This window comes from Bufo gargarizans, unplaced genomic scaffold (genome assembly GCF_014858855.1).
Source record: "Bufo gargarizans isolate SCDJY-AF-19 unplaced genomic scaffold, ASM1485885v1 original_scaffold_924_pilon, whole genome shotgun sequence".
In the NCBI taxonomy this organism is placed as follows: domain Eukaryota; kingdom Metazoa; phylum Chordata; class Amphibia; order Anura; family Bufonidae; genus Bufo; species Bufo gargarizans.
In genome coordinates this window covers 98,636-120,000 of record NW_025334758.1, presented here as the reverse complement: position 1 = coordinate 120,000, position 21,365 = coordinate 98,636, and the positions used below count along the sequence as shown (strand labels likewise).

The window sequence follows — 21,365 nt, the reverse complement described above, 5'->3', positions numbered from 1 at the left end:
CTCGGTGGGTATATAAGGTGTGTGATAGGCTGTCTGCACACATATCCCTCGGTGGTATATAAGGGGTGTGATAGGCTGTCTGCACACATATCCCTCGGTGGGTATATAAGGTGTGATAGGCTGTCTGCACACATATCCCTTGGTGGGTATATAAGGGGTGATAGACTTTCTACACACATATCCCTCGGTGGTATATAAGGGGTGTGATAGGCTGTCTGCACACATATCCCTCGGTGGTATATAAGGGGTGTGATAGGCTGTCTGCACACATATCCCTCGGTGGGTATATAAGGTGTGTGATAGGCTGTCTGCACACATATCTCTCTGTGGGTATATAAGGTGTGATAGGCTGTCTGCACACATTTCCCTTGGTGGGTATAAAAGGGGTGATAGGCTGCCTGCACACATATCCTTCTGTGGGTATATAAGGTGTGTGATAGGCTGTCTGCAAACATATCCCTCGGTGGGTATATTCGGTGTGATAGGCTGTCTGCACACATATCCCTCTGTGGGTATATAAGGGGTGCAATAGGCTGTCTGCACACATATCCTTCGGTGGGTATATAAGGTGTGTGATAGGCTGTCTGCAAACATATCCATCGGTGGGTATATAATGTGTGATACGCTGTCTGCACACATATCCTTCTGTGGGTATATAAGGGGTGTGATAGGCTGTCTGCACACATATCCCTCGTGGGTATATAAGGTGTGATAGGCTGTCTGCACACATATCCCTCTGTGGGTATATAAGGCGTGATAGGTTGTCTGCACACATATCCCTCTGTGGGTATATAAGGTGTGTGATAGGCTGTCTGCACACACATCCCTCGGTGGGTATATAAGGTGTGATAGGCTGTCTGTACACATATCCCTCGGTGGGTATATAAGGTGTGTGATAGGCTGTCTGCACACATATCCCTCGGTGGTATATAAGGGGTGTGATAGGCTGTCTGCACACATATCCCTCGGTGGGTATATAAGGTGTGATAGGCTGTCTGCACACATATCCCTTGGTGGGTATATAAGGGGTGATAGGCTTTCTGCACACATATCCCTCGGTGGTATATAAGGGGTGTGATAGGCTGTCTGCACACATATCCCTCGGTGGTATATAAGGGGTGTGATAGGCTGTCTGCACACATATCCCTCGGTGGGTATATATGGTGTGATAGGCTGTCTGCACACATATCCCTCGGTGGGTATATAAGGTGTGATAGGCTGTCTGCACACATATCCCTCGGTGGGTATATAAGGGGTGATAGGCTTTCTACACACATATCCCTCGGTGGTATATAAGGGGTCTGATAGGCTGTCTGCACACACATCCCTCGGGGGGTATATAAGGTGTGATAGGCTGTCTGCACACATATCCCTCGGTGGGTATATAAGGTGTGATAGGCTGTCTGCACACATATCCCTCGGTTGGTATATAAGGTGTGATAGGCTGTCTGCACACATATCCTTTGGTGGGTATATAAGGGGTGAGATAGGCTGTCTGCACACATATCCCTCGGTTGGTATATAAGGTGTGTGATAGGCTGTCTGCACACATATCCCTCGGTGGGTATATAAGGTGTGATAGGCTGTCTGCACGCATATCCCTCGGTGGGTATATAAGGGGTGAGATAGGCTGTCTGCACACATATCCCTCGGTGGGTATAACGTATGTCTGTACATGGTGGAGTAGACAGAGCAGAAATGGTCGGTGTCTCATATCCAGCGCCAACTTGTTCTTTCCTCAGCTGAGAAGATGACAATGTGATAAAGTCTCGTCTGGAGGGTCCACATTATCACCGTCACAATCCTCCTGGCTCCATCTCTACTGAATGGGGGGGGGGGCTGACATGGAGGACCCCAGAACTTCATAATGTTATAAATGATCGGAGCAGAGGTTGTACATTATACATTTGGTGGGGGGCAGTCAGTTTTCCATATTATAACCGCCAGTACACATGATGTATACATACAGTATATATCAGTGATGGATCAGTGATCAGCAGGAGGTGGGCCCCCCAGTGTGGGGGAGGTGTAACCTGACTCTTAGACCACTTCTCATCCTATGCTTCCTCCAGCATCTGTCACAAGACTATTTAAAGATCCTGGAATCCCCCGATTCCTCTTCCCACTTAGTGGTATCATGTGCCTCGTGCCTCCTCACTGACACCCAGTCAGCGTCCACACATGCCTATAACACTGGGGGCACTGCAGCTCCAGGAACTTCTGACAAAATCAGGATCAGGACCAGGATGCTTTTTGCAGCAGACGTCACATTCAAATCACTGCTGTGTGGGGGAGGGGAAGTGACAACTGCCACAACCCCATGTATTGTATTGAGAGCAGTTGTTGTCACTAAGTTCCCTGGATTGTTAGAACACACGAAGATAAGCAATTACACTGTGAGGTCTGGAGGGCCCCGTGTGGCCCTTGATGTAACATTCAGTGTATTTTAAATCACAAGCACGTATCAGGCTCATACATTTATGAAACACAACCATGAAAATGTAGGAGGAGCTTAAATGAGAGCTCTAGCATCCCCATCATGACAGTGACTAAGAGTTGTCATGGCTCCTCCCCTTGTTAACTAGCGCCAGTCATCTGCATGGAGTGGGATCTCAAGCACATTTTAGGCATATAACAGTGACACTGATTAGTTATCCTACTTGAAGTAGGATAACTAATCAGTGATACAGTTTAATTGTTCCTACAACATATTTATCTTTAACCATTACTGTGATTTGCATATAACAGTGACCAGTAATATCCCAGCTCGGCTACATCCATACACTATTAACCCTTTCATTACAGGTACCTGGTCATGTGATCCTTATCTGCCCACCGTCTGGAGGTAACGCTCCTGTGCAAATAGGTTGCTAATTTCTCCTGTGTGGCTGACTTACTGTGAATTACATAGTTACATCAGCATCTATAAAGTCCCTCCCAGCAGCGCTCAGACACCTCCCCTTCCCAATAAAGTCTGCCTTTTATGTTCCTATGTATGTCACCACTCCATTTATAGAGCACTGGACACCAGTAGTCCAGTGATATACTCCATGAGTCCATACAATGATTAACAGCAGAGGTATAAAACCTCTCTGACTATATCAGTTGATAGTGCTGTTTACAGAATCTCCAGTGTATCCTATAAGATTCAGCTTCACTCTGCTCAACCATTACTCACCTTGCCTGTCTATAATACCTGTGTGTAGAATATCCAGTAAATCCTATGATATGCATCTTCACACTGCCCTCAAATGACTCACACTGCCTGTCTACACAATCTGCGTATGCTGTGTACATAATCTCCAGTGTATCCTATAAGATTCAGCTTCACTCTGCTCAACCATTACTCACCTTGCCTGTCTATAATACCTGTGTGTGCAGAATATCCAGTAAATCCTATGATATGCAGCTTCACACTGCCCTCAAATGACTCACACTGCCTGTCTACACAATCTGCGTATGCTGTGTACAGAATCTCCAGTGTATCCTATAAGATTCAGCTTCACTCTGCTCAACCATTACTCACCTTGCCTGTCTATAATACCTGTGTGTGCAGAATATCCAGTAAATTATATGATATGCATCTTCACACTGCCCTCAAATGACTCACACTGCCTGTCTACACAATCTGCGTATGCTGTGTACAGAATCTCCAGTGTATCCTATAAGATTCAGCTTCATTCTGCTCAACCATTACTCACCTTGCCTGTCTATAATACCTGTGTGTGCAGAATATCCAGTAAATCCTATGATATGCATCTTCACACTGCCCTCAAACGACTCACACTGCCTGTCTACACAATCTGCGTATGCTGTGTACAGAATCTCCAATGTATCCTATAAGATTCAGCTTCATTCTGCTCAACCATTACTCACCTTGCCTGTCTATAATACCTGTGTGTAGAATATCCAGTAAATCCTATGATATGCATCTTCACACTGCCCTCAAATGACTCACACTGCCTGTCTACACAATCTGCGTATGCTGTGTACAGAATCTCCAATGTATCCTATAAGATTCAGCTTCATTCTGCTCAACCATTACTCACCTTGCCTGTCTATAATACCTGTGTGTGCAGAATATCCAGTAAATCCTATGATATGCATCTTCACACTGCCCTCAAACGACTCACACTGCCTGTCTACACAATCTGGGTATGCTGTGAACAGAATCTCCAGTGTATCCTATGATATGCAGCTTCACATCGCTCTTCCACAACACACACTGCCTGTCTATATTATATGGGTGTGCTGTGTACTGAATATCCAGTAAATCCCATCGTTCATGATACTGCCTGTCCAGGGCCGGCGCCACCCATAAGCAAAATAGGCCACTCTGTAGAGCGCACTCTTGCTGGGGGCGCCGGCGCTCTGGAGTCTGGCCGCCAGTGGCGTTGCGAGGTTGATGCGGCGGGTGCGTGCCGCATCGGATGACACCAGTCTGATGGGGTGTCACCTGCCGGACCCAAGTTCCCAACACCACTAGCACCCGCCCCCTTGTACTTGTGTCGCTGATCTGATCCTGTACTTGCCGGCTGCGTGGGCATCAGTTCAGTCACTTCGCTGCAGGACGGGATTGCGCGCCGAAGATACTGAACTTAACTGAACTCATGCTCGCGCAGCCAGCAAGTACAGACTGTACAGGATCAGCAACACAAGTACGGGAAGGGGGGGGCGAAAAACTAAAACTACATAATGGAGGGCAGATAAACAAAACATGCAGATAATGGAGGGCAGTCTGGGGGCAAAATTACTTAGTGGGGGGCAAATTACATAATGGAGGGCAGTGTGGGGGCAAAATTACTTAGTGTGGGGGAAAATTACATAATGGAGGGCAGTGTGGGGGGCAAACAACATAATGTGGGGCAGTGTGGGGGGCAAATTAATGTGAGGCAGTGTGGGGGGCAAATTACATAATGTGGGGCAGTGTGGGGGGCAAATTACTTAATGTGAGACAGTGTGTAGGGCAAATTACCTATTGTGGGGCAGTGTGGGGGGCAAATTACATAATGTGAGGCAGTGTTGGGGGCAAATTACATAATGTGAGGCAGTGTGGGGGGGAAATTACATATTGTGAGGCAGTGTGGGGGGCAAATGACATAATGTGAGGCAGTGTGGGGGGCAAATGACATAATGTACTGCAGTGTGGGGGGCAAATGACATAATGTGAGGCAGTGTGGGGGGCAAATTACATAATGTGAGGCAGTGTGGGGGGCAAATTACATAATGTGAGGCAGTGTGGGGGGGAAATGACATATTGTGAGGCAGTGTGGGGGCAAATTACATAATGTGAGGCAGTGTGGGGGGCAAATTACATAATGTGAGGCAGTGTGGGGGGCAAATTACATAATGTGAGGCAGTGTGGGGGGCGTATTACTTAATGTGGGGCAGTGTAGGGGGCAGTATTTCTAATGAGGGCATTCTAGAAGGGAATTACTATTGGTGGGACTATGAGGAGCACTAATACTATGGGGCAGGGCTCATTTTTCTTCAGGATAGTATTTGAGGTATTGGGGGGCACAGTGAGCAGCAGGATAACACTGTGGGGACTCCAGGTTGGGGGAAGATGATAGAAAAGTGAGGACACTAAGATGTCTGTGTGTCACACTCTGCAGAGAAGTGTCCGGACCGAATGGAGAAGATAATGACAGAGATCTACATCGGAGGAGACGTCACCTGGAGGCCCTGGATGTGACAGGCACCTGCTGCTGTGTATGTGCAATGCTGCTATTTTATGTTTTGCATATGAGAAAATGTTTACAATTAAAATGTTTTAATTAAATGTTCTATTTTACTATTTTTATTATTCGGTCGAAAGGCTGATTGGGAGGGAAGGGGGGATTGTAACGGGACTGCTGTAGAATATCTAAAATTAGCTGGTCAAGTAAACTGTTGCATGCAACAATCATTAAAAAGGTGGCCGACAAAAAAAGGGGCTTGTCAAAGGGCGTGGTCAATGGGCGGAGTCGGGGGGGGGGCAAAATTAGCTTTTGCCTAGGGTGGCAAACATCCTTGCACCAGCCCTGTGCCTGTCCATACGATCTGTGCTGTGTTCAGAATCTCCAGTAATCCTATAAAATGTCATTGCTCACTGCTTTCCCATGACTCACAGCCTATTTATTCTATCTGTGTGTGCTGTGTGCAGAATCTCCAGTATATGCTCCGTAGCTTCACACTGCTCGTCCATTACTCACATTCCTTGTCTATACTATGTGTGTATGCTGTGCACAGAATAAACAGTAATCTGATAATATGCTGCTTCCCACTTCTCTACCTTGCACACTCTTTCTGTCTATACTATCTGTGTGTGCTGTGTGCAGAATCACTAGTGTATTTATATGAGATACAGCTTTATACTCCTCTCCCCTGTTTCACAATGCCTATCTATACTATTTGTGAGTACGGTGTGCAGAATCAAAAGTGTATCTTATGAAATGCAGATTCAAACTGCTTTGTCCTGACTACCACTGCATGTAGACACTATCTCTGTGTGCAGAATATACAGTGTATTTCTATAAGATGCAATGTTACACAGGTTTCTCCCTAGCAGCTCTTAAAACCAGGAGGCTGGAAAAAACAATCAACCAAAAGCAGAAGGCAATGCAAAGCATAGTGACATTGCCTCAATGCCTCTCATAGGAATATAGGAATACACTGGACTCTCTGCACACAATACTGCTCTATCCCATATTAGTAGTTTGGACCCTCAGCACAGAGCACTACTTAGTGGCATAACTAGAAATGACTGGGCCCCACAGCAAATTTTTGAACGGGCATCTCTGTCCCAGAAGAGGCCCAGCAGCTGCTCCATCCGTTTCCACACATATATACTGTATGTCATGCCACTGTATATAATGTCATTGTATAACACTGTTGAGAGGTCCTGACAATAAAATCTTTCAGTCCTCTCCCGATTGGGCCTTTGTGAGTTTAGGCCCCATAGCAGCTGCATCCCATATAGCTATGCCCCAGGCACTACTCTTTCTTAGTGGAATACACTGGTCTGTCTGCACACAGCACTCACAGATAACAGAGAAAGGAAGTGAGAGAGTTTTATATCTCTATTATCAAGATAGGCTTCACACTGCTTTCCTCTGCCTCCTGCTTGTAAGAGCTAACAGGTCAGTCCTCTCACAAGCAGAAAACAAGAGACATAGGCTGAAGCTCCATCACATAAGAAAACACTGCCCAATGGAGAGCAAGTGCAGCATGATGAGACTCCATCACCCGAGGCATAACATACATTGAGGGTTGCAGTACTGCACCAGAAGAGGCACATGGAATATGCAGCCAGGATAGTGGATAGCCCAAATGTCATGAGATCCACACCCCTTATACTACAGGAACATGTATTCATTTATTACTGCTGACAACCTGCCTGTATATCCTGTCTGAGAGGTAGTCACAGACCCGCCCCCTGCTGATGACATCACTGATATAATGACATGTGATCAGACATGAGATCCACAACTTATACTACAGGAACATCTATTACTGCTGACAACCTGACTGTATATCCTGTCTGAGAGGTAGTCACAGCCCCGCCCACTGCTGATGACATCACTGATATAATGACATGTGATCAGACATGAGATCACACACCTTATACTACAGCTACATCTATTACTGCTGACAACCTGCCTGTATATCCTGTCTGAGAGGTAGTCACAGCCCCGCCCCCTGCTGATGACATCACTGATATAATGACATGTGATCAGACATGAGATCACACACCTTATACTACAGCTACATCTATTACTGCTGACAACCTGCCTGTATATCATGTCTGAGAGGTAGTCACAGCCCCGCCCCCTGCTGATGACATCACTGATATAATGACATGTGATCAGACATGAGGTCACACACCTTATACTACAGGAACATCTATTACTGCTGACAACCTGACTGTATATCCTGTCTGAGAGGTTGTCACAGCCCCGCCCCCTGCTGATGACATCACTGATATACTGACATGTGATCAGACATGAAATCACACACCTTATACTACAGGAACATCTATTACTGCTGACAACCTGCCTGTACATCCTGTCTGAGAGGTTGTCACAGCCCCGCCCCCTGCTGATGACATCACTGATATAATGACACGTGATCAGACATGAGATCCACACCTTATACTACAGGAACATCTATTACTGCTGACAACCTGCCTGTATATCCTGTCTGAGAGGTAGTCACAGCCCCGCCCCCTGCTGATGACATCACTGATATAATGACATGTGATCAGACATGAGATCACACACCTTATACTACAGGAACATCTATTACTGCTGACAACCTGCCTGTCTATACTGTCTGAGAGGTTGTCACAGCCCCGCCCCCTGCTGATGACATCACTGATATAATGACATGTGATCAGACATGAGATCCACACCTTATACTACAGGAACATCTATTACTGCTGACAACCTGCCTGTATATAATGTCTAAGCGGTAGTCACAGCCCCACCCTCTGCTGATGACATCACTGATATAATGACATGTGATCAGACATGAGATCCACACCTTATACTACAGGAACATCTATTACTGCTGACAACCTGCCTGTATATAATGTCTAAGCGGTAGTCACAGCCCCACCCTCTGCTGATGACATCACTGACATCAACCCTTCTCTGCAGACACTCAGTGCTAACAATCCTCCCGTGGGTGGTGACCTTTCTCTGCAGAACCTCAGACTGAAAATCCTCCACCCGTAAGCGGTGACCCCTCTCTGCCGATCCTCAGCGCTGACATCTACAGCCCCTATGAGGAGAGTCCAGCCAAGTGCATGCTGCTGTCACAGAGCAGCAGCCAAGAACGCACAACCCTGGAATCAGCATAGTGTAAGACATACCAGAGGGCTTGGGTGGAGGGTGGCCGTGCACTCACCTCCAGCAGGACCATGCAACCCTGGAATCAGTATAGTCTAAGACAGTCATACCAGAGGGCTTGGGGAGGAGGGTGGCCGTGCACTCACCTCAGGCAGGACCGTGCGACGCTGGAATCAGTATAGTCTAAGACAGTCATACCAGAGGGCTTGGGGAGGAGGGTGGCCGTGCACTCACCTCCAGCAGGACTGTGCGACCCTGGAATCAGTATAGTCTAAGACAGTCATACCAGAGGGCTTGGGGAGGAGGGTGGCCGTGCACTCACCTCCAGCAGGACTGTGCGACCCTGGAATCAGTATAGTCTAAGACAGTCATACCAGAGGGCTTGGGGAGGAGGGTGGCCGTGCACTCACCTCAGGCAGGACCGTGCGACCCTGGAATCAGTATAGTCTAAGACAGTCCTAACAGAGGGCTTGGGGAGGAGGGTGGCCGTGCACTCACCTCAGGCAGGACCGTGCGACGCTGGAATCAGTATAGTTTAAGACAGTCATACCAGAGGGCTTGGGGAGGAGGGTGGCCGTGCACTCACCTCCAGCAGGACTGTGCGACCCTGGAATCAGTATAGTCTAAGACAGTCATACCAGAGGGCTTGGGGAGGAGGGTGGCCGTGCACTCACCTCCAGCAGGACTGTGCGACCCTGGAATCAGTATAGTCTAAGACAGTTATACCAGAGGGCTTGGGGAGGAGGGTGGCCGTGCACTCACCTCAGGCAGGACCGTGCGACCCTGGAATCAGTATAGTCTAAGACAGTCCTAACAGAGGGCTTGGGGAGGAGGGTGGCCGTGCACTCACCTCAGGCAGGACCGTGCGACGCTGGAATCAGTATAGTTTAAGACAGTCATAACAGAGGGCTTGGGGAGGAGGGTGGCTGTGCACTCACCTCAGGCAGGACTGTGAGACCCTGGAATCAGTATAGTCTAAGACAGTCATAACAGAGGGCTTGGGGAGGAGGGTGGCCGTGCACTCACCTCAGGCAGGACCGTGCGACCCTGGAATCAGTATTGTTTAAGACAGTCATACCAGAGGGCTTGGGGAGGAGGGTGGCCGTGCACTCACCTCCAGCAGGACCGTGCGACCCTGGAATCAGTATAGTCTAAGACAGTCATACCAGAGGGCTTGGGGAGGAGGGTGGCCGTGCACTCACCTCCAGCAGGACTGTGCGACCCTGGAATCAGTATAGTCTAAGACAGTCATACCAGAGGGCTTGGGGAGGAGGGTGGCCGTGCACTCACCTCCAGCAGGACTGTGCGACCCTGGAATCAGTATAGTCTAAGACAGTCATACCAGAGGGCTTGGGGAGGAGGGTGGCCGTGCACTCACCTCAGGCAGGACCGTGCGACCCTGGAATCAGTATAGTCTAAGACAGTCATACCAGAGGGCTTGGGGAGGAGGGTGGCCGTGCACTCACCTCAGGCAGGACCGTGCGACCCTGGAATGAGTATTGTTTAAGACAGTCATACCAGAGGGCTTGGGGAGGAGGGTGGCCGTGCACTCACCTCCAGCAGGACCGCGCGACGCTGGAATCAGTATAGTCTAAGACAGTCATACCAGAGGGCTTGGGTGGGGGGTGGCCGTGCACTCACCTCCAGCAGGACTGTGCGACCCTGGAATCAGTATAGTCTAAGACAGTCATAATAGAGGGCTTGGGGAGGAGGGTGGCCGTGCACTCACCTCAGGCAGGACCGTGCGACCCTGGAATCAGTATTGTTTAAGACAGTCATACCAGAGGGCTTGGGGAGGAGGGTGGCCGTGCACTCACCTCAGGCAGGACCGTGCGACCCTGGAATCAGTATAGTCTAAGACAGTCATAACAGAGGGCTTGGGGAGGAGGGTGGCCGTGCACTCACCTCAGGCAGGACCGTGCAACCCTGGAATCAGTATTGTTTAAGACAGTCATACCAGAGGGCTTGGGGAGGAGGGTGGCCATGCACTCACCTCCAGCAGGACCGTGCAACCCTGGAATCAGTATTGTTTAAGACAGTCATACCAGAGGGCTTGGGGAGGAGGGTGGCCGTGCACTCACCTCCAGCAGGACCGTGCAACCCTGGAATCAGTATAGTCTAAGACAGTCATACCAGAGGCCTTGGGGAGGAGGGTGGCCATGCACTCACCTCCAGCAGGACTGTGCGACCCTGCAATCAGTATAGTCTAAGACAGTCATAATAGAGGGCTTGGGGAGGAGGGTGGCCGTGCACTCACCTCAGGCAGGACCGTGCGACCCTGGAATCAGTATTGCTTAAGACAGTCATACCAGAGGGCTTGGGGAGGAGGGTGGCCGTGCACTCACCTCAGGCAGGACCGTGCGACCCTGGAATCAGTATAGTCTAAGACAGTCATAACAGAGGGCTTGGGGAGGAGGGTGGCTGTGCACTCACCTCAGGCAGGACCGTGCAACCCTGGAATCAGTATTGTTTAAGACAGTCATACCAGAGGGCTTGGGGAGGAGGGTGGCCGTGCACTCACCTCCAGCAGGACCGTGCAACCCTGGAATCAGTATTGTTTAAGACAGTCATACCAGAGGGCTTGGGGAGGAGGGTGGCCGTGCACTCACCTCAGGCAGGACCGTGCGACCCTGGAATCGGTATAGTTTAAGACAGTCATACCAGAGGGCTTGGGGAGAAGGGTGGCCGTGCACTCACCTCAGGCAGGACCGTGCGACCCTGGAATCGGTATAGTTTAAGACAGTCATACCAGAGGGCTTGGGGAGGAGGGTGGCCGTGCACTCACCTCAGGCAGGACCGTGCGACCCTGGAATCAGTATAGTCTAAGACAGTCCTAACAGAGGGCTTGGGGAGGAGGGTGGCCGTGCACTCACCTCAGGCAGGACCGTGCGACGCTGGAATCAGTATAGTTTAAGACAGTCATACCAGAGGGCTTGGGGAGGAGGGTGGCCGTGCACTCACCTCCAGCAGGACCGTGCGACCCTGGAGTCAGTATAGTCTAAGACAGTCATACCAGAGGGCTTGGGGAGGAGGGTGGCCGTGCACTCACCTCCAGCAGGACTGTGCGACCCTGGAATCAGTATAGTCTAAGACAGTCATACCAGAGGGCTTGGGGAGGAGGGTGGCCGTGCACTCACCTCCAGCAGGACTGTGCGACCCTGGAATCAGTATAGTCTAAGACAGTCATACCAGAGGGCTTGGGGAGGAGGGTGGCCGTGCACTCACCTCCAGCAGGACTGTGCGACCCTGGAATCAGTATAGTCTAAGACAGTTATACCAAAGGGCTTGGGGAGGAGGGTGGCCGTGCACTCACCTCAGGCAGGACCGTGCGACCCTGGAATCAGTATAGTCTAAGACAGTCCTAACAGAGGGCTTGGGGAGGAGGGTGGCCGTGCACTCACCTCAGGCAGGACCGTGCGACGCTGGAATCAGTATAGTTTAAGACAGTCATAACAGAGGGCTTGGAAAGGAGGGTGGCTGTGCACTCACCTCAGGCAGGACTGTGAGACCCTGGAATCAGTATAGTCTAAGACAGTCATAACAGAGGGCTTGGGGAGGAGGGTGGCCGTGCACTCACCTCAGGCAGGACCGTGCGACCCTGGAATCAGTATTGTTTAAGACAGTCATACCAGAGGGCTTGGGGAGGAGGGTGGCCGTGCACTCACCTCCAGCAGGACCGTGCGACCCTGGAATCAGTATAGTCTAAGACAGTCATACCAGAGGGCTTGGGGAGGAGGGTGGCCGTGCACTCACCTCCAGCAGGACTGTGCGACCCTGGAATCAGTATAGTCTAAGACAGTCATACCAGAGGGCTTGGGGAGGAGGGTGGCCGTGCACTCACCTCCAGCAGGACTGTGCGACCCTGGAATCAGTATAGTCTAAGACAGTCATACCAGAGGGCTTGGGGAGGAGGGTGGCCGTGCACTCACCTCAGGCAGGACCGTGCGACCCTGGAATCAGTATAGTCTAAGACAGTCATACCAGAGGGCTTGGGGAGGAGGGTGGCCGTGCACTCACCTCAGGCAGGACCGTGCGACCCTGGAATGAGTATTGTTTAAGACAGTCATACCAGAGGGCTTGGGGAGGAGGGTGGCCGTGCACTCACCTCCAGCAGGACCGCGCGACGCTGGAATCAGTATAGTCTAAGACAGTCATACCAGAGGGCTTGGGTGGGGGGTGGCCGTGCACTCACCTCCAGCAGGACTGTGCGACCCTGGAATCAGTATAGTCTAAGACAGTCATAATAGAGGGCTTGGGGAGGAGGGTGGCCGTGCACTCACCTCAGGCAGGACCGTGCGACCCTGGAATCAGTATTGTTTAAGACAGTCATACCAGAGGGCTTGGGGAGGAGGGTGGCCGTGCACTCACCTCAGGCAGGACCGTGCGACCCTGGAATCAGTATAGTCTAAGACAGTCATACTAGAGGGCTTGGGGAGGAGGGTGGCCGTGCACTCACCTCAGGCAGGACCGTGCAACCCTGGAATCAGTATTGTTTAAGACAGTCATACCAGAGGGCTTGGGGAGGAGGGTGGCCATGCACTCACCTCCAGCAGGACCGTGCAACCCTGGAATCAGTATTGTTTAAGACAGTCATACCAGAGGGCTTGGGGAGGAGGGTGGCCGTGCACTCACCTCCAGCAGGACCGTGCAACCCTGGAATCAGTATAGTCTAAGACAGTCATACCAGAGGCCTTGGGGAGGAGGGTGGCCATGCACTCACCTCCAGCAGGACTGTGCGACCCTGCAATCAGTATAGTCTAAGACAGTCATAATAGAGGGCTTGGGGAGGAGGGTGGCCGTGCACTCACCTCAGGCAGGACCGTGCGACCCTGGAATCAGTATTGCGTAAGACAGTCATACCAGAGGGCTTGGGGAGGAGGGTGGCCGTGCACTCACCTCAGGCAGGACCGTGCGACCCTGGAATCAGTATAGTCTAAGACAGTCATAACAGAGGGCTTGGGGAGGAGGGTGGCCGTGCACTCACCTCAGGCAGGACCGTGCGACCCTGGAATCAGTATTGTTTAAGACAGTCATACCAGAGGGCTTGGGGAGGAGGGTGGCCGTGCACTCACCTCCAGCAGGACCGTGCAACCCTGGAATCAGTATTGTTTAAGACAGTCATACCAGAGGGCTTGGGGAGGAGGGTGGCCGTGCACTCACCTCAGGCAGGACCGTGCGACCCTGGAATCGGTATAGTTTAAGACAGTCATACCAGAGGGCTTGGGGAGAAGGGTGGCCGTGCACTCACCTCAGGCAGGACCGTGCGACCCTGGAATCGGTATAGTTTAAGACAGTCATACCAGAGGGCTTGGGGAGGAGGGTGGCCGTGCACTCACCTCAGGCAGGACCGTGCGACCCTGGAATCAGTATAGTCTAAGACAGTCCTAACAGAGGGCTTGGGGAGGAGGGTGGCCGTGCACTCACCTCAGGCAGGACCGTGCGACGCTGGAATCAGTATAGTTTAAGACAGTCATACCAGAGGGCTTGGGGAGGAGGGTGGCCGTGCACTCACCTCAGGCAGGACCGTGTGACCCTGGAATCAGTATAGTCTAAGACAGTCATAACAGAGGGCTTGGGGAGGAGGGTGGCCGTGCACTCACCTCAGGCAGGACCGTGCGACCCTGGAATCGGTATAGTTTAAGACAGTCATACCAGAGGGCTTGGGGAGGAGGGTGGCCGTGCACTCACCTCAGGCAGGACCGTGCGACCCTGGAATCGGTATAGTTTAAGACAGTCATACCAGAGGGCTTGGGGAGGAGGGTGGCCGTGCACTCACCTCAGGCAGGACCGTGCGACCCTGGAATCAGTATAGTCTAAGACAGTCCTAACAGAGGGCTTGGGTGGAGGGTGGCCGTGCACTCACCTCCAGCAGGACTGTGCGACGCTGGAATCAGTATAGTCTAAGACAGTCATACCAGAGGGCTTGGGGAGGAGGGTTGCCGTGCACTCACCTCAGGCAGGACTGTGCGACCCTGGAATCAGTATAGTCTAAGACAGTCATAATAGAGGGCTTGGGGAGGAGGGTGGCCGTGCACTCACCTCAGGCAGGACCGTGTGACCCTGGAATCGGTATAGTCTAAGACAGTCATACCAGAGGGCTTGGGGAGGAGGGTGGCCGTGCACTCACCTCAGGCAGGACCGTGCGACGCTGGAATCAGTATAGTTTAAGACAGTCATACTAGAGGGCTTGGGGAGGAGGGTGGCCGTGCACTCACCTCAGGCAGGACCGTGTGACCCTGGAATCAGTATAGTCTAAGACAGTCATACCAGAGGGCTTGGGTGGAGGGTGGCCGTGCACTCACCTCAGGCAGGACCGTGCGACGCTGGAATCAGTATAGTCTAAGACAGTCATAGCAGAGGGCTTGGGGAGGAGGGTGGCCGTGCACTCACCTCAGGCAGGACCGCGCGACCCTGGAATCAGTATAATCTAACACAGTCATGCCAGAGGGCTTGGGGAGGAGGGTGGCTGTGCACTCACCTCCAGCAGGACTGTGCGACGCTGGAATCAGTATAGTCTAAGACAGTCATACCAGAGGGCTTGGGGAGGAGGGTGGCCGTGCACTCACCTCAGGCAGGACCGTGCGACCCTGGAATCAGTATAGTTTAAGACAGTCATACCAGAGGGCTTGGGGAGGAGGGTGGCCGTGCACTCACCTCCAGCAGGACTGTGCGACCCTGGAATCAGTATAGTTTAAGACAGTCATACCAGAGGGCTTGGGGAGGAGGGTGGCCGTGCACTCACCTCAGGCAGGACCGTGCGACCCTGGAATCAGTATAGTCTAAGACAGTCATACCAGAGGGCTTGGGGAGGAGGGTGGCCGTGCACTCACCTCCAGCAGGACTGTGCGACCCTGGAATCAGTATAGTTTAAGACAGTCATACCAGAGGGCTTGGGGAGGAGGGTGGCCGTGCACTCACCTCCAGCAGGACCGTGCGACCCTGGAATCAGTATAGTCTAAGACAGTCATACCAGAGGGCTTGGAGAGGAGGGTGGCCGTGCACTCACCTCCAGCAGGACCGTGCGACCCTGGAATCAGTATAGTCTAAGACAGTCATACCAGAGGGCTTGGGGAGGAGGGTGGCCGTGTACTCACCTCAGGCAGGACTGCGCGACCCTGGAATCAGTATAGTCTAAGACAGTCATACCAGAGGGCTTGGGGAGGAGGGTGGCCGTGTACTCACCTCAGGCAGGACTGCGCGACCCTGGAATCAGTATAATCTAAGACAGTCATACCAGAGGGCTTGGGGAGGAGGGTGGCCGTGCACTCACCTCAGGCAGGACCGTGCGACCCTGGAATCAGTATAGTCTAAGACAGTCATACCAGAGGGCTTGGGGAGGAGGGTGGCCGTGTACTCACCTCAGGCAGGACTGCGCGACCCTGGAATCAGTATAATCTAAGACAGTCATACCAGAGGGCTTGGGGAGGAGGGTGGCCGTGCACTCACCTCAGGCAGGACCGTGCGACCCTGGAATCAGTATAGTCTAAGACAGTCCTAACAGAGGGCTTGGGGAGGAGGGTGGCCGTGCACTCACCTCAGGCAGGACCGTGCGACCCTGGAATCAGTATAGTCTAAGACAGTCATACCAGAGGGCTTGGGGAGGAGGGTGGCCGTGTACTCACCTCAGGCAGGACTGCGCGACCCTGGAATCAGTATAATCTAAGACAGTCATACCAGAGGGCTTGGGGAGGAGGGTGGCCGTGCACTCACCTCAGGCAGGACCGTGCGACCCTGGAATCAGTATAGTCTAAGACAGTCCTAACAGAGGGCTTGGGGAGGAGGGTGGCCGTGCACTCACCTCCAGCACCATCTCGGTCAGGTGGGCCTGTCTCTGTGCGATCTTGTCACCAGGCGCCGGGCTCTCGCACAGGTAGACGCAGAAGACGTCGTATTTCTTCATCACCTGACGATAGTTCCTGTCGCTCAGTTCCAGGACGCGGTCCCTTCCATCATAGGAGGGGAAGCGGAGCCCATCTTCAGCCCCACAAAGGGCGAGAAGGGCCCCCCACAACAGGAGACTGAGGGCTTGCATGGAGGAGAGCGAGCGGCTTTGTGACAGCCAGACACTGGAGCCCACCTTACATAGTGACACCCTCGCACTCCCCTCTCCATTTTTAGGAGACAGTTGTTTCAGGACTATAAATAGCAGCAGGATGAGCCGGGGGGTGACGGGTCAGCATCACATCTCCGGGGCCCAGCTCCCCGCCCCCGCTCCTCATATACCGTAGGGCTGACGCTTCCCTGTCAGGAGATGGTGGCCACCGCCCTACAACGACGGCCACCAGCAGATCAGCACAATTGTCTCCTGAAATCCTCTGTGCTGCAGCATGCTCCTTCCACTCTCAGTCCCTGACATCTGCACACCTTATACTGATGTGACAACTATTCATCTATTACTGCTGACGAGCTGCCATGAGGTTGTCACAGCCCCGCCCCCTGTAGGGTGAGAAGACACTGGAGGCACACTCTTTCAGAAAAGGTTTATTGATTACGTCTTTCTGATGAAGGTCATAATAAAAGGTAGAAACGAGGGCCACAGAATCACTACAAAATATTGCATCGTATGTAGAAAGCCACCAACCCCGAAACCCACAAATCTTTGGATCAGATTCATTTATTGTGTGTCAGTCCAGTCGCTGGTGTAGGAGGTGAGGATAATGGGGGTTGTCACTAAGCATCCTAAACAATCAGCCCATAGTCCTCCGTTACTACCCTCGGCTCTACCTCCGGGGTCGGTATATACTACAAAGCTGCAGCCGTGACATAGCGGTGCTGGTCTTGTCCCGTATACCTCTACACCACTGCTTGTATATGAACCCCACGAGGTGGAGCGGTTCTGGTCTTGTGCCGTATACCTCGACTACACCACTACTTGTTTATGGAGCCCACGAGGTGGAGCGGTTCTAGTCTTGTGCCGTATACCTCTACACCACTGACTGTATACGAACCCCACGAGGTGGAGCGGTTCTGGTCTTGTGCCGTATACCTCTACACCACTGCTTGTATACGAACCCAGAGAGGTGGAGCAGTTCTGGTCTTGTGCGGTATACCTCGACTACACCACTACTTGTATATGGACCCCACGAGGTGGAGCGGTTCTAGTCTTGTCCCGTATAACTCTACACCACTACTTGTATATGTACACTACAAGGTGGGGCATTTCTGGTCTTGTGCCGTATACCTCTACACCACTGACTGTATATAAGCCCTATGAGGTGGAGCGGTTCTAGTCTTGTGCCGTATACCTCTATACCACTGACTGTATACGAGCCCCACGAGGTGAAGCGGTTCTGGTCTTGTGCCGTATACCTCTATACCACTGACTGTATACGAGCCCCACGAGGTGGAGCGGTTCTGGTCTTGTGCCGTATACCTCTACACCACTGACTGTATACGAACCCAGAGAGGTGGAGCAGTTCTGGTCTTGTCCCGTATACCTCTACACCACTGCTTATATATGGACCCTACGAGGTGGGGCAGTTCTGGTCTTGTGCCGTATAACTCTACACCACTGACTGTATACGAACCCCACGAGGTGGAGCGGTTCTGGTCTTGTGCCGTATACCTCTACACCACTGCTTGTATATGGACCCTACGAGGTGGGGAGGTTCTAGTCTTGTGCCGTATACCTCGACTACACCACTACTTGTATATGGACCCCACGAGGTGGAGCGGTTCTAGTCTTGTCCCGTATACCTCTACACCACTGCTTATATATGGACCCTATGAGGTGGGGCAGTTCTGGTCTTGTCCCGTATACCTCTACACCACTGCTTATATATGGACCCTACGAGGTGGGGCAGTTCTGGTCTTGTGCCGTATACCTCTACACCACTACTTATATATGGACCCTACGAGGTGGGGCAGTTCTGGTCTTGTGCCGTATACCTCTACACCACTACTTATATATTGACCCTATGAGGTGGAGCGGTTCTGGTCTTGTGCCGTATACCTCTACACCACTGCTTATATATGGACCCTACGAGGTGGGGCAGTTCTGGTCTTGTGCCGTATACCTCTACACCACTACTTATATATTGACCCTATGAGGTGGAGCGGTTCTGGTCTTGTGCTGTATACCTCTACACCACTACTTATATATGGACCCTACGAGGTGGGGCAGTTCTGGTCTTGTGCCGTATACCTCTACACCACTGCTTATATACAAACCCCGTGAGGTGGAGCGGAGTTGCGGCACTGGAAATGGCAGGGAAGTATGGGCTCATTATTTTACGATGTTTTGTGGCCTTTGGGAAGTTTTGAGAACTCGCACAACCCCTTTAAGGGGGTCTGATACAGGAGGGTCACTACATCACCGTGCTAGATTCTGCTGACGTCAGAAGGGGGCACTGCACTTGGAACGGAGAACCTCAACTTAATAGAACAAAAAAGTAGTGGGGTGTCCATGAAAGAACGGAACGAGTTGTATGGAGCTCACCTTTAAGAGGCCAGTAAATAGTGTGGGCAGAGGGGCTCCATATACTACAACCCTAGAGAGGTTGGGGACCCTACAATCACTGCTATTACCCCACCTGCCCTCCTCTTCGTTACTCCACCCGTGGAAGTCTATGAAGCTGAGACATGGGGTGCTGTTTGCCGGGATCCTCACGCTGGTGCTACGCTTTCACTCATTAACTATGCCGAGCGGCCATTATGCTTTCACTGCTCTCCGGTATAGGATCCCGACCTCCTGGGAACCCGAGAGGGAGACATAAGGGAGGACGCACAGTGCACCCCATATAACGTCATTATATTGTGCCTCTGTAGGTGTCGTCCGCAGACCATGGCCAGGAGCTGCAGATGGGGCAATAAGGCAGGAGGCTTGTGCTCTCCACACAAACCATCCAGACGGAGAACGAGGATATAGTCATGTAATACATCCAGCTGCCAGCGAGTGGCGCTGTAATCTACACAGGACGCACACACACGGGGTCTCTACCACACACACGGTCACCTTTGGTCCAATAATCTACTTGTTATAGAATGAATGCACATTGGTTGTCGTCTACAGCTACTCACTGACACCAGCGCTGAGCATGGCTCAGAGCACGAGGGGTTAACACATCACAGCACCGCTCACCGCTCACCCAGTGCGGCTGACGAACGCTGCCCTGCACATTGTCCTTCTGCCACTCTAGACGTCCAGCACGTGGTTGAGGTAGGAGATGTAGCAGATGGCCAAACGCAGGATCTCAATCTTTGACAGCTTCTTGTCGGGGGGCAGGGTCGGCAGAAGTCGCCGAAGCTCAGCGAACGCCACGTTGAAGGCTTCCACGCGGATGCGCTCTCGAGTTGCATGCGCTGAGCGGTACTTTGCTGTGGCTCGTCTTCTCCTCCGTTTCTCCTCACGGCTTAATTGAGGAAGGAGACATGGAGTCCTACGACCTTCTCCCTCTGCTTCAGACACGCTGCCCCCTTTGATCTCGCTGACTGCCGAGTCCGACTCCGACTGCGCTGATGGTTGGTCCGAATCGACCTGCTCTGGACTGAGCATCATCGTGGCTGCTTGCTGGAAGATGGCGGGAATAAAATGAGGAAGTGGGTTATTACAGATTACAGTATGGTGACCCCCCGCCAACCTCCCGGGGACTCCTAACAGTGCTCCCACCCATATAGCTTTGGGGGCCACAGAGGTGGGCTTCCAGCCGCACAAGATGGCCTGAGCATTCATTGTGTGCTGGAGACGCACTGGGCAAGGTGTAGGCGGGTAACGTGCCGCGCCATCACGTCCTAAAAGTAGATAAAGAACCAAATCAAAGAAATGAGTCACAAATATCAGACTCGTCATTTATTGGTTGAGAAGCATGATCCAATATCACACATCTGTGAGCGGTAAAAGAATGTGAACCCTTGCCGTCAGTATCTGGTGTGGCCCCTTGTTTCCAGTGAATGTTGATTAGTCCTGCACATCGGCTTGGAGGAATTCTAGCCCATGCCTCTTTAACGCCCCGGGGTGGCATTACAACCTCTGCACCCTGCTACTGTCTTTATTGGTTAACCTCATGTCATCTCATGCATTTACTTCAGGTCCTGTACACTGTGCATATTTTTTTTCTTTTAACTGTTATTGTTCATGCAATTTACCTGGTTCACCAGAAGGTGGCAGCAAGCATGGCAGAGCTACAGTTAAAGAGAATGGAACCCTTCTTTACATTCTAACCCTCCCTCTAAGGAAGGATGGAGACTAGTTAGTTAGAGGTCAGTTGCAGTTACCCCTTGCTAGGGGAAGGAAGCAGGTGCACGTCCCTGTTGGACGTGCCTTGCTCAAGCCAGCTAGAGCACCTTCAGCTCTGCTGGATGTGGAGGCCACAGCTTGGAGCCCCTGAAGCTGGGAGGAGTTTTCCCTGGACAAATCTAGAGTCAGACTACAGAGAGAAGTTGCAGAAGACAGTTAAAGCAAAGTTATTCAGTCAGCCTGTCAGCACAGCAAAGCCAGAGAGCAACAGATGTAGCAGGGTTGAGTTTGTTTGCCTGCCAGAGTTAATGCTAAAGCCTGCTGGGAACCAAGACAAAGCCTGAAACTGTTGGAGAAAC

The 21,365-nt window shown here is 51.8% G+C and overlaps 2 protein-coding genes across 2 annotated transcripts in view; both read right to left on the bottom strand.

The window, feature by feature from the left end:
* Nucleotides 1-16,953, bottom strand: part of LOC122924237 (calsequestrin-2-like) — a gene marked incomplete at its 3' end in the record, with an annotated part of 29,608 nt that extends 12,655 nt beyond the window's left edge. The window contains exon 1 of the mRNA XM_044275165.1: nt 16,630-16,953. Within this exon, the coding sequence (XP_044131100.1) occupies nt 16,630-16,863 (234 nt within the window). The remainder of the gene's footprint in view (nt 1-16,629) is intronic.
* Nucleotides 16,954-19,965: 3,012 nt separating this feature from the next.
* Nucleotides 19,966-20,328, bottom strand: LOC122924238 (helix-loop-helix protein 2-like). The gene has a single exon (XM_044275166.1). The coding sequence runs from the start codon at nt 20,326-20,328 to the stop codon at nt 19,966-19,968; it is 363 nt and encodes a 120-aa protein (XP_044131101.1).
* Between the last annotated feature and the right edge of the window lie 1,037 nt (nt 20,329-21,365).

What these genes read in the sequence shown, in the direction of transcription:
- LOC122924238 (XM_044275166.1), bottom strand. Translation starts at nt 20,328, where the DNA reads ATGATGCTCAGTCCAGAGCAGGTCGATTCGGACCAACCATCAGCGCAG.